Raw genomic sequence first — 14330 nt, forward strand, 5'->3', positions numbered from 1 at the left:
TGACATCACGATATAAATTAGGTCCACCATATTAACCTCTTTCTTGGTTGCCTTTTCTTTTCCTCCATATCACTAAGTAACATTTGTAATTATGTATTTATCTGTTAATGTATGTCTTTTTATCTAGACTGCAAACTCCAGGAGGGCTTGATGCTTTATAATATTTATTGAGTGAGTGAATGAATAAATTAAAAAGGAATGTAAGATGCAGGATTTCCAACATTAACTGACCAGGGATTATTATCTTTTAGAAGTATTGGACTATTGAATAGATTTACCTTAATGTATATATTATCCTAGTAATAATAATATCCAACATTTACTCAGTGATTGCTGTGCCTTATGCATACCTTAAAAAAGTTAATTAGGCCAGGCACAGTGGCTCCCGCCTGTAATCCCAGCACTTTGGGAGGCCAAGGCGGGGGGATCACAAGGTCAGGAGTTTGAGACCAGCCTGACCAACATGGTGAAACCCCGTCTCTACTAAAAATACAAAATTAGCTGGGCATGGTGGCACGCACCTGTAATCCCAGCTACTCAGGAGGCTGAGGCAGGAGAATTGCTTGAACCCAAGAAGGGGAGGTTGCAGTGAGCCGAGATCACGCCACTGTACTCCAGCCTGGGTGACAGAGTGAGACTCCGTCTCGAAAAAAAAAAAAAAAGTTAATTAGACTACTGTTTACTGGTTAACTACTATCACTGCCAGGCACAGTGACAGGTATTTTATATACAATAGCTTTAATACTCACAATAACCCTGAAAGGTAAATTTCTATCATCAATATTTTAAAGGTGAGGAAACTAAGGCTTAGAAAGAGTAACTGACTTGTCTAAGGTTATTCAGCTAGTAAATGATTGAGGCATGATTTGAATCTACATTGTATGACTGCAAAACCATTACTTTTTAAATGGAATTGTACTTTCTCTTAATAACAAATAATCTGAAAGTTAAAGTGCCTTTTTTAGTACTTAACCTTATTTATAGAAAATAATTTATTCTCAAAAATGTCATGCTATAAAAATTATGATTCTTCTCTGGTATCTAGAAAATGCCTATTAATACTATGTTGTAAAAGACTTTGAAACCACAAAATTATGAAGACGTGAGAATTGATTTTAATTTAGTGCTTATCAAACAATTCAAATATTTATATCATGACATAAACTATACCTTCTTTTCCCCCCAGTATCTAATGTTAATTGCATCTTAGTTAGTTCAGGCTGCTGTAACAAAATGCCATAAACTAGGAGGCTTATACACTATAGAAATTTATTTCTCACAGTTCTGGAAGCTGGGAAGTTGAAGATCAAAGTGCTGGCATGTTTGGTAGTTGGCCAGGGCCTGTTTCTGGTTTATAGATGGCACCTTCGTGCTGTGTCCTCACATGGTGGAAGAGGAAAATGAACTAACTCCCTTATGCCTCTTTTATAGGACACTAATCTCTGACCCATCTCCTCCCAAAGTCCCCATCTCCTACTACCATCACTTTGTTTAGGATTTCAACATATGAATTTTGGGAGGACACAAACGCAAGCCATAGCAAACTGCCTTTCCAATGTGAATGGAATAGTGTTTTCTTTTGTCACAAGTAGTGAGACAGGACACTAAACCAAACTAGACATTTTTAAAGAAAACTTTCCATTTTCTTTTTCATTTTAGTTGCAATTTCTCCTACTGGCTCTTATTTTTGGGGACATAAATTCAAATCAACAGCTGCTAAATTTTTAATTATAACAACAGGACCAGAATTAACTTGAAAAGAAAGTCAATTTTTCTTAACAATGAGTAAAATATCGAGATTTGATGGAAGCTAGTGATATGATAATGGCTGCTAAAATATTTGAACAGCTGAAAAAGGAGAATGCCCTCAGTTAGGGGCTGAATAGAAGTAGCATTTCTCTCTCAATATTAGGAAATACATGAAAAGTTTTATAAATTTAGGGGGTAAGAGAAAAAAATGCAACTAAACGAAAAACATGGACAGTCTGAAATATCTAATGAATATCAGAAAACTGCAAATGACTCTAATAAAAGAGAAAGTTTCAAGTAGTTAATATCAAAAAATGTGAGATGAGAAATATGCAAAATAACTGTTATTTTTTTCAACATAATTTACTCATTTCCCTCTTGTGTTTTTGAATTGGAATGATCCTTTCCCATCAATCCATTTTCCCTCTCCTCCTTTGAAACTCAATGTGCATTTTAGGTGTACCTGGCCATGCTGCAGATTAAACTGTATGAAATTATGAAATTGTAGGTTAAAAAACTGTCACATATTGGAAAGTACATATGATTTAACCTGGATTCATCTCTTTATTTTATGTGCAATCAGCATAGATATATAAAAATTTTACAATAAAGAAAAATAAAGCACATTAGGTCACAGTGCTTGTTACTGGTGAGGCTAGTATTTTAACCCTGATGTGTCTAATTTGAAATCGTGTACTATTTTTACTGCAATAATGAATGAATATTTGTTAAGTGGAATATGTGTATGGTATGCTCTATAGACACACCAAGAACAATGCCATATCACAGAGTGCTCAGTAACAATTGAATGAATGAACAGATGAATGAATGAATATGTGTTCAACCATATCACAAATGAGCATTTATTATTCCATAGTTGATTGTTAAAGTAAGTAAAGAAGACAACATAAAACATTATATGGAGAAGTAAAGAAGTAGTGTCCTATTTCTTATTTGATATGTTTAAAAATTAACATTTAAATAACTCAGAACACTGTAACAATTGATCAGTTTTTGCTTTCATACTTTATTTTATAAATCATTTAACTCTATTAGTGACTTCCTGGTGTGCTGCAATTGGTATAAGTCAGATTTATTAATGGATATACAAGAAGGATTTCATTATAACAGTTTAACACATTACACAGATCCTTGGTATAATTCTTTTAAAAGTACATAAAATGGCCAGTGTTTTCATTTTTCAAAGCAAATCTTCGTCTGAATTGTGTTTGAAAAAAACTTGTAGTTGTTGGTCGCCAAACCCTAAATTGAATTCCTTCTTCCATAGTAAAAGTAAATTTAGGTAAAAAATTACCCACAAAACTACTAGTTGTGGTCCCTTTAAAAACCAGATACGGTGGCTGTAACCATAAGTCATAGACTTCCTGCTGCCATTTCTGGCCAGATTAAAGGGGACACTTGAGTTTCAACTCACCCCTGCTGATTAGGGTAAGGGGGTTCGTGTTACTTAAAAATCATCACCAGCTGGGAACTGGGGACTGAAAAAGAGTTGTCTTTGGGTGGAAATCTTATTCAGACTCGTAAGAAAATAAATGTGTCCACTATCATGCCTAATGTCTTGACATTTGTTTTCCAAGGGTCCACCTGGTCCAGCAGGTATCCCAGGTCCGTCAGGGAAGAGAGGTCCACGGGTAAGTAGATGGGCTATATTTCCTGCTGGCAGTGAGAATTTGTAACTTTCTAACATGTTTTTTCTAGTATTGTACAGTATGTACTTCCTCTGGAAACCTGCCTGGATCTTCAAACTTAGTCCTACCTTAGCCAATTCAAGAGAAGCTTAAGAACACATGCAGCCTAGTTTATTTTGAGTGTAAACACACAGCCAAAGCATTCTCTGTAAACGTGTCCAACAAAGATGATCAAATGTGTAAATTAGTGGCTGTTCTGGTGCTACTTGTAACATTATTCTTACTTATAAAGTGATCGCAATATCTAAGGTGAGATTCATTTGTTTGGGGAAATGAAGAGGGGTGGGCTGCCTTAAAATAGTACATTCCTGGATTACATAGTGGAAAATTCTGAAGCTATTGACTAGAAAATAACTGCCCTGAGGAAAAAAAGCTGCATTAAAGATCAGCAGTAGTTTTTCATGTTACACAGGCCCAACAAAAGACTTATTGCTATGTTAAAATTAGTTTCTTTCAAACCTAAAAAAAGTGTGGATATTTTACTACAAAACATCTTTGTTCAATGAGCTAGAAAAAGAATTGTATGACAAATGCAAATACCTTTTATATAATCCACTTTATTTTTATTCTGATTTTTATTTAACATACAAAGATTATAAAGAAAAATTACTCTAAAATATTACTTTAAGTTGTCCATAGTCACATCAAACTCTTGTCCATTTGAGGCCTAAGATGAATTCTCATTGGGCTCTAGCTGTTTTGCATTAAAAAAAATTCTCTGTAGTTGATGACCTATCACATTTCTTCCATAGCCCCTTCTAAACCTTGCTCGTTTTCCTCTAGCCCATGAACCATTCCCATCCTCCTACCTCTCTGTGAGAATTTGGATTCTATTTTTCTGAGAAACTGGGCCAATTTTCATACTAATTCTATTCCCTATCCACTGCTAAGGTTGTACTCTCAACAGCATGAACTTCAGGTTCAGAATCTCCATCTGTTCTCATAATACGGCAGTTTACTTTTTTAATTTTATCTTCCCTAATTTACTTTTTATCTTCCATTTATTTGTCCAATTCTCATTCTCTTAAGGAAGAAAGAGTGTTTTGCTCAAGGCTAATTATTTTACTTGTGTTCCTAATTTCACCTTATCTAACTTAAAAGTTGCAACTTTACATTTTTTCTCTCCCTAAATTTTATATTATTTGGCAACAACCAACAAGTTATCCCTCTTTTATAAATCCCAAACTTTCATTGATATTAATTTTTCCTAAAGCTATTGTTTTGGCTCACTGTTGTTTGCACTACTGAGCTTTGTGAAATAACAATTTATATTCCATTGTCCTTACTTTTACATCAGCAACTTATTCATTAATCCCCATAAATGTTTTCCATCTACTTTATTAAAATGTACTTTTTGAAGGTTACCAATGACATAAGTCATAACATCTAACCATTTTTTTTCTTTCTTTCTTTCTTTTTTTTTTTGTGAGACAGGATCTCACTCTGTCACCCAGGCTGGAGTGCAGTGATGGGTATCATAGCTCACTGTAGCCTTGATCTCCAGGGCTGAAGCCATCTTCTCACCTCAGCTTTCTGATTAGCTGGGACTACAGGTGTGGGCCACTATGCCTGGCAAAGTTTTTTGATTTTTGGTAGTGATGAGGTCTTGCTGCGTTGCCCTGGCAGGTCTCAAACTCCTGAGCTCAAGTGATGCTCCTGCCTTGGCCTCCCAAAGTGCTAGAATTACAGGTGTAAGCCACCACACCCAGCCAAAATTTAATCTTTTTTCTTTAGTTTTCATCTTGCTAGACGCATTTTCAATATTTGCATTGCTGACACCTCTGTCTTCCTGAAGTATTCTGCTCTATTAATTCAGAATTAAAAAGACAAATAATTATTAACTATATGTTATGTCTTAAGAGGGAGGTATGGCTGAAGAGCACAGAAGTAGGGTACAAAATTGAAGTAAGTATAGGGAACCTGGAGACATGGAAGGCTTTCTTGGAGAGGGTGATCTGTTCCTCTACTTACTGGTTGTATGCGCTTAAGTTTCCTGATTTTTAAATGGGAGTAAAAATAATAACCCTGCAGGATTGTTATAAGGATTAGTAATGAGAAACACAAAACATCAACACAGTTCCAAACACATAGTAGGTACTCAGAAAATAGAATCAATTTTTGAATTCAGATTATATAATTTATCAGTGATGCAAAATCAAATTGCTAAATATTAATCGAGTGTAACCACTCAATGTGTTAAGTGCTACCCTAGTAATATTATTAAGAGTCTCTTTTTGGCTGGGCGCGGTGGCTCACGCCTGTAATCCCAGCACTTTGGGAGGCCGAGGCGGGCGGATCACGAGGTCAGGAGATCGAGACCATCCTGGCTAACACGGTGAAACCCCATCTCTACTAAAAATACAAAAAATTAGCCGGGCGTGGTAGCGGGCGCCTGTAGTCCCAGCTACTCGGGAGGCTGAGGCAGGAGAATGGCGTGAACCCGGGAGGCAGAGCTTGCAGTGAGCCGAGATCGCGCCACTGCACTCCAGCCTGGGCGACAGAGCGAGACTCTGTCTCAAAAAAAAAAGAGTCTCTTTTTAAAGAATTTATAATCCTGGGGCTAAACAGAACATGTCATAAGGCAGTTAGAACAGCAATAAAGTATTTAAGTAACAGATTAGAACAGTATAAGAAATGTCCTGAGGCAATATATAATTAATTGGTAAATGAATTTTACATGAAGAAATTTCTATGGAAATTAGTAGGAGAGAGATATTGCTTCATGTTCTTGTGACTAGGATTTAAAAATGAGTTGAGATCTGAAGAAAAATTTGGGTAGGTATAGGGCATAAGCTAAAGGAAGTAGGTCTTTAAGGCATACATAATAACATAAGCAAAAACTCAAGTGCAGAAAGGGATCACACATGTTGAGAGGAAAGTAAGCAATTGTACTTTGTTCCATTCCAGTATGTTCCAAGAATGATGACTTTTTTCATTACTTGCAGGGCATACCAGGGCCACATGGAAATCCTGGTTTACCTGGATTACCTGGTCCAAAGGTAAGTGACTACTAATCAGGCAACTTAAGCTAATGAGTATCACCTGATTTTCCTGATATTAAAAAGAAGATCCCTAACATTTAAGGCAAGTCTTGATACATCAAGGATCTCTGTCACCTCCAGAGCATGATTCTTCAACATGATTGTCTTAGCCTGGCAGAGAGCTAGATTCCTCTGAAAGCCCACCATACTTGGATTTATATTCTTAGTAGTAAAATCAGGTATAGGCCTGCTTAATATTCCAAAATCATTATGATCAAAAATATGATGGCAATGTATGGAAACCTCTGAAATATAAGATTATGATTTGAGTAATTTACCTTAAATTAAGGTCATTTTAATTTGTAAATAAACACCAAGGAAATAAAATATTATTTACCTGCTCCACACTTCCCTAATTATTTTTACCTGAAAAAAAACTGAGGATGTTTAAAGAATGAACAAATGTTTATGAAAACAACTAACCTGAAAATCTATATATATGAGCGTACATAGTTGTATGATAGTCATATTGTGTCCGGAATTGGTGGGTTCTTGGTCTCACTGACTTCAAGAATGAAGCCGCGGACCCTCGCAGTGAGTGTTACAGTTCTTAAAGATGGTGTGTCCAGAGTTTGTTCCTTCTTATGTTCGGACGTGTTCGCAGTTTCTTCCTTCTGGTGGGTTCCTGGTCGTGCTGGCTTAAGGAGTAAGGCTGCAGACGTTCGTGGTTAGTGTTACAGCTCTTAAGGCGGCGCATCTGGAGTTGTTCGTTCCTCCTATCCGGAGTTGTTCATTCTTCCCGGTGGGTTCGTGGTCTCGCTGGCCTCAGGAGTGAAGCTGCAGACTTTCACGGTGTTACAGCTCATAAAGGCAGTGCAGACCGAAAGAGTGAGCAGCAGCAAGATTTATTGCAAAGAGGAAAGAACAAACCTTCCACAGTGTGGAAGGGGACCCGAGCCAGTTGCCGCTGTGGGCTTGGGCAGCCTGCTTTTATTCCCTTTTCTGACTTCACCCACATCCTGCTGATCGGTCCATTTTACAGAGAGCTGATTGGTCTGTTTTACAGAGCGCTGATCGCTCTGTTTTGACAGGGTGCTGATTGGTGTGTTTACAAACCTTGAGCTAGATACAGAGTGCTGATTGGTGCATTTACAATCCCTGAGCTATACACAGAGTGCTGATTGGTCCATTTATAATCCTCTAGCTAGATATAAAAGTTCTCCAAGTCCCCACTAGATTAGCTAGACACAGAGCACTGATTGGTGCATTTACAAACCTTTAGCTAGACACAGAGTGCTGATTGGTGCATTTACAATCCTCTAGCTAGACATAAAAGTTCTCCAAGTCCCCACCAGATTAGCTAGATACAGAGTGCTGATTGGTGCATCCACAAACCCCGAGCTAGACACAGAGTGCTGACTGGTGCATTTACAATCCTCTAGCTAGACATAAAAGTTCTCCAAGTCCCCACCAGACTAGCTAGATACAGAGTGCTGATTGGTGCATCCACAAACCCGGAGCTAGACACAGAGTGCTGATTGGCGCATGTACAATCCTTCAGCTAGACATAAAGTTCTCCAAGTCCCCACCATACTCAGGAGCCCAGCTGGTTTCCCCTAGCGGATGTCATGCAGGGGCAACGGTCGGAGCTGCCCGCCAGTCCCACTCCACTTGCCGGCACTCCTCAGCCCTTGGGCAGTCGATGGGAGGAGGCACCACGGAGCAGGAGGTGGAGCCCACACTGGGTCGGGCATGGTGGGCTGCAGGCCCCAAGCCCTGCCCTGCGGGCAGGCGGTTAAGGCCCGGCGAGAATTCGAGCACAGTGCGGGCGGGCCAGCAGTGCTGCGGGACCCAGCGCACCCTCTGTAGCTGCTGGCCCGGGTGCTAAGCCCCTCACTGCCCGGGGCCGCTCAGAGTGTGGGGCCTGCCAAGCCTGTGCCCACCCGGAACTCGCGCTCGCCCGCGAGCGCCGCACGCAGCCCCAGTTCCTGCCTGCGCCTCTCCCTCCACACCTCCCCGCAAGCAGAGGGAGCTGGCTCCCTCCTGGGCCAGCACGGAGAGGGCCTTCCACAGTGCAGCGGCAGGCTGAAGGGCTCCTCAAGCGCGGCCAGAGTGGACGCCGAGGCCAAGAAGGCGCCAAAAGCAAGTGAGGGCTGCTAGCATGTTGTCACCTCTCAATATGATAGATAACAGTGTGATAAATAGTAAGAACATAGGAAAACGTATGGAAGAATACAGGTACACAGGTTGATTAAATATTTTATATTTAATGATATCTCCATTCCCATACTTTCCCACTAAAATGAAATATTCCCATTTCCATTGTGTATATATTTTTATTAAATATATATAAAATAAAATATTCCCATTCCCTTAAAATATATAAAATAAAATATTCCCATTCCCTTAAAATATATAAAATAAAATATTCCCATTCCCTTAAAATATATAAAATAAAATATTCCCATTCCCAATATATATTTTCTTAGTTTTTTCAGGCTGCTGTAACAAAATACCATAAACTGAGTAGTTTATAAGCAACAGAAATTTATTTCTCACAGTTCACACAGTTCTGGAGCCTGGGAAGTCCAAGATTAGAGCACCAGAAGATTTAGTATCTACTGAAGGCTTGCTTTCTGGTTCATAGGCAGAGCCTTCTCAATGTGTCATCACACAATGGAAGGAACTAGCTATGTCTCTGGGGTCTCTTTTATAAGGGCACTAATCCCATTTATACGAGCCCCACCTATCATTACACTGAGGATTAGGTTTCAACATATAAATTTTGAAGGGAAAAACATTCAGTCTATTGCATTAAGAAGAGAAGAAAAGAAAAAAGTGTGCATATGAGTGATGACAGATGTTGGGGAACAGATTAGATAAGTATTAGGATCTTGGTTGCCAGTAACTTCATGAATCTTTGAGGGTCTCACCCCTCTGCTTATCAGTGATCGCATTCAGAAGTAAACATGAAATCATATAGATTGGGGTTAAGAATAGAAGTTTTGGAGTCTGACAGATGTGGGTTCAAGTCTTAACTCTTTCAATTCGAATGGCTAAAAGCAAATTGCTTGCTTAGGCTCATTAAGCTTCTTTCGTTTTCTGTAAAATGGGGAGAATCATGCTACCTGCTCACAGTGCTGTAGTGATGGCTAAATACATTAATGTGAGTAAAGCTCTTAACATGGTGCTACGATGCCATAAGTGGTATCATTATTATTAATAGGTAATAATAGCATATAACAAGGATAATTCAAATCTAAATTTCCTAAAATTTCTCACCTGTATTGAAAATTTTTTTGAGTTCAATGGAAGTGCCTCAGAGAGGAAAAACGACTCTTTAAAATCAAGTCTGGATAAGTAATAGGGAAGAAGATAGATGGCTTCTAAAGAAATTAGAAATTTGTTTTTGAGTTTGTGGTTTCATAGCCCTTCGAGCTTCATTTGGGGACTTTATAATTAGTCTAGTAAGGTTAAAGTAGCTGTAAGGGCTCAGATTATATTTCTCCACAGGGCTGAATTTATAGTGAGTTTATATTCCCGCTAATTGCCTCCTCTCCACAAGACCCAGGGAGACAGAATTTCCACACGGCTTTTATTCTTCTCCCCCTTCTAGGTTGGTGCAAAAGTAGTTCTGGTTTTTGCCCATTAAAAAGGCAGAAACCACAATTACTTTTGCACCAGCCTAATACTTCAGCCAGTAGCGAACAGTTAGGCTCTTGTAATTTAACTCTCAATCTGCAGTGGCAAGTACCAATTTACTCTCCCTTTAGAGAATCTTTTTTTTTTTTTTTTTTTTTTTGAGACGGAATTTTGCTCCTGTTGCCCAGGCTGGAGTACAATGGTGCGATCTCGGCTCACTGCAACCTCCACCTCCTGGGTTCAAGCGATTGTCCTGCTGCAGCCTCCTGAGTAGCTGGGGTTACAGGCATGTGCCACCATGCCTGGCTAATTTAAAAAAAAATTTTTTTTTTTTTTTTAGTAGAGATGGGGTTTCTCCATTTTCATCAGGCTGGTCTCGACTTCCTGACCTCAGGTGATCCACCTGCCTTGACCTCCCAAAGTGCTGGGAGTACAGGCGTGAGCCACCGCGACCAGCCCGAGAGTCCTTTCTTAATAAGCACTGTTGCTGTTTCAGAATAGAAGCAAATACAAAGAAAAAATGTGGAAAATAGGGTGAGGAGAGTTAAAGCTAGAGATGGTGGAAAGTATTTTATTTCATTGACTTCTTAAAATGTGTATAAATATTTAGAAGCAAATATTTGAGAAAATGAAGAACTTTGTATCAAGCTAAAATTATCTCTGTTCCAAGATTAAACACATTGTAATAGAGATCCAGCCCAATTACCCTGATTTGATTATAAGAATGTATCAAATTATCACATGTACCCAGAAAATATGTATCAAAAATAAATTTTAAAAATATTAAAAACAGTGTTTTAAAATACTGTTTAGTATTAATATATGTCTGTGGTCATGACCTAGGAGAGAAGAAAATGTAATCTCAAGAGTCTTCTTTAACATTATATTTAGTAGGATGGACTTAATTTTGACTATAACTATTCACCAATAAGATATTTTATGAACCCACATATGAGGGATTTAAAAACTTACATTTATTTTGCAAAAACTTAGGCCTATTGGGGATTTAGTCATATAAACCTGAACAATAGTCTAATTCATATTTAATTTGAGAATTTGATAACTGTGTCCAAACTAGCCAAAACTGACCGTGATTTAACTGCATATATTTGTGGAAGATAGTAGATTTGTGACAAGTATTAAAAATTACCACTTTGGGAGGCCGAGGCGGGTAGATCACGAGGTCAGGAGATGGAGACCATCCTGGCTAACACGGTGAAACCCCGTCTCTACTAAAAATACAAAAAAAATAGCCGGGCGTGGTGGCAGGCGCCTGTAGTCCCAGCTACTCAGGAGGCTGAGGCAGGACAATGGCGTGAACCCGGGAGGCGGAGCTTGCAGTGAGCCGAGATCGCGCCACTGCACTCCAGCCTGGGCGACGGAGCAGACTCCGTCTAAAAATAAATAAATAAATAAATAAATTACCATTGTGTCACAAATGTATCACATAAAGCTTGTAGTGTTTCATTTTGTGAAACCGATTTTCTTAGGTACTTAACATGCATTTCTAGAATAATAAGAATTAATAGAACATTCAAGCTTTATACTGTATAATCCTCTTTTATCTAATATCTGCCACTTATTTTATGTATGATATCGCTTTAGTTTTATCCCAATCATAAGTACTATGAGAGCAGGCTTTATTACCTTCTGGTTTGCACAGAAGAAAACACTTGAGAGCAGTAAGCACTTAACCAAGGTAACACTGTTTGTAAGTGGTAGAAGGGGAGACAAAATTGGAAATGTCTTAGTATTTTTCTTACACTAGGTTGTCTCTCCCAACACAATGAGGAATTATTTTATAAAATACCACCTTAAGAAGGCAGGATAGTGGTGGGGTTACCTAACTTAAAGACTTTATGAATTTATTTAGTAATAGTAACAAAGTGGTTATATTCCAAGGTTCCAGGTTATCCCGTGGATAATGATAGTAATATAGAAATTCTATGAAGAGTGAAACTGATTCCTAATCCCTGAGGACTGTGTTGTTAAATTGTTAAACAATAGAAATATAAAGTGCCACACACAAATTTAGTGGATATGCAGCAATTTTTCTCAGCATGTAAAACTAACATGATTTAAAATAGAGAAAGACTATGGGGATCATTAGCTGAAATCATTGGCTGAAATCAGGAGACTGATGGTAAAAACAATGTTCTTCTTAAAAAAAATAAGAAAGTAAATTCCATTTCCTGTTTGCCAGAGAGAATGGCTTTTTTCTTGTTATCAAATGCCACCTGGGTCTATTATTTATCATATTTATCTATTAAATGAACTGTATTCTATTTATTTGCAGCACGATGGGAATGTTCATTGCCATTAATTAAACACGTAAAATTATGCTGTAGATCTTTGAACATGAGTAATGAATGCACATAGAGTCTGTATCTTCAGCCTACCATGTGCTTACAATTCCAGTCCAGGCAATCTGTGGTCAAGATAGTTCTTTTTCAAAAAAAGGCCTCTTGGAGGAAGCCTAAAACCTTCCTACAAACATTCATGTCTTATATTAATTTAGTCAGGGCCAATAGTTCCTTCAAATTTAATCCAGTTAAATGAAAACATCTAGCCTTAATAACCCACAGTAACAATGTTTCATTAATAATATTTAATATATTAGTATATATATTAAGTATTGAACACCAAAGAGTAGTATCTTAGTGCTATGTTCTATCCCTGGTTATGACTGTCTTCTCCTATGTCTCCATCGTGTATTTATCTTAACTAGAAGTACAATTTTTCCTTCCATATGAATTAAATAAATATCTTAAGTATAGATGCTTACCCACAAGAAGAATTTTGTAGTGGGTCAGATTGCCATAAAAAATAGTAAGTCCAACATTATGAAAATGTAAAAAATGATATGGGAGCTGGGCAAGATGACTGACTAGACACAGCCAGGTGGAACAGCTGCCACTGAAGATTGGGATGACTGGCACACTCCTAACAGATCTGTAGAGAAAGGGCACTGAGAGTGGACAGAGGGAAGACACAGAAGCTGGGCTGAAGAGGGAGGAAGCTGGGAACTCTGCACAGGGGCTACTTCACATCAGGACTCATTCATGGACCCCACCGACTCCTGGGGAACAGGTGAGTTGAACTGGCAAGGAGCAACCTGCTTTCACCACAGGCCTCTGGAATCCCAGCAGGAGGAGACCCCTCAACCACCACAGCCACTTGATTGGCAGGGAGAGTGGCTTAGATAAGTGATAGGAGCAGCACTCCAGCCAGTGTGGAGCCCAAAGGGTGTGTTACAGGAGCATATGTGGTGGAGCATGGCCAGGAATGCCAATCCCTCTAGGCTGCACTTGCTCCCATAGGAGACTGTTCCCCTAGGGGAACTTTAGCCCAGATGTAAACTCTGCAAGGTGGTCTTCCCTATCACATGGGGCCGGTCTGATCTGAGCTTTCCTTGATCTGCTGGTCTTTCCCAGGGCACCCAATGCTGGACTGCAAACAGATGGAGCCAGACTGGGGCCCTGGGGGCCCACATCATAACTCCTGCACTGTTGGACTGTGCCTGACCAGCAGAGCAGCCCTCTGGACATGCAACAGCTGACCTGTTCCTTCTCTCACTGCAGCATCCCCAGGCTCCATGGCCACTCCCCATATTGCTTTGCCAACGCATGTGTGTGCAGGCAGATCTTGCCTTCCTTGTTCCACCGGTTTTGCATGTGAACCCTGCCATGGCACTGCAGCTGGTGTGTGTGCACTCCACCTCCCCTCCGTCTGCCATACCGCCATTGCAGCTGGAGCCCTGGTAGGTACAGAGCCTTCCAGCCCTGCTCCTGCCAGCACCCCACCCCTGTGTCAACACTGCCACTGGAGTGAAACTAGGCACGAAGAACAGTGGACACTCTCCCACCCTGTGCAGCCACCTCCACCTGTGTGAACATGTACAGAGGGCACACACAGTCCTGCACATGCCAATGCCTCGTCCCTGTGCTAACACCACCACCAGTGTGACCCCCACCTTCCTGAGTTATGCTGCCTCTGCCACTGCTGTAAATACCTGAATGGAGGCTGGTCCCTCAGCACTCGCTAGCATCCGCCACTCTGCCGCTGCTGCTGGCATGTGCAAACAAGGACAGATCTCACTGCTACCACCCTATGAAACACTTTGGCTAGCACTACCCATTGGAGTGCTGTGATCAATGGTCCAGGAACTTAGCTCTTCCCATTGCAGTGGGATCCTAACCTTGAAGGGACAGAGAACAAAGTCAAGGCCCAATATCCCTCCCTCAGTGTT

At 39.7% G+C, this 14330-nt stretch overlaps 1 protein-coding gene across 6 annotated transcripts in view; it reads left to right on the plus strand.

The window, feature by feature from the left end:
* COL24A1 (collagen type XXIV alpha 1 chain) overlaps positions 1 to 14330 on the plus strand; it is a 404239-nt gene that overhangs the window by 38295 nt on the left and 351614 nt on the right. For all 6 annotated transcript variants that reach the window (XM_016921775.4, XM_063799997.1, XM_063799993.1 and 3 more), the window contains exons 5-6: positions 3348 to 3401; positions 6404 to 6457. In XM_016921775.4, coding sequence (XP_016777264.1) covers positions 3348 to 3401; positions 6404 to 6457 — 108 coding nt within the window. The remainder of the gene's footprint in view (positions 1 to 3347; positions 3402 to 6403; positions 6458 to 14330) is intronic.

Source organism: Pan troglodytes, chromosome 1 (genome assembly GCF_028858775.2).
Source record: "Pan troglodytes isolate AG18354 chromosome 1, NHGRI_mPanTro3-v2.0_pri, whole genome shotgun sequence".
Lineage (NCBI taxonomy): Eukaryota > Metazoa > Chordata > Mammalia > Primates > Hominidae > Pan > Pan troglodytes.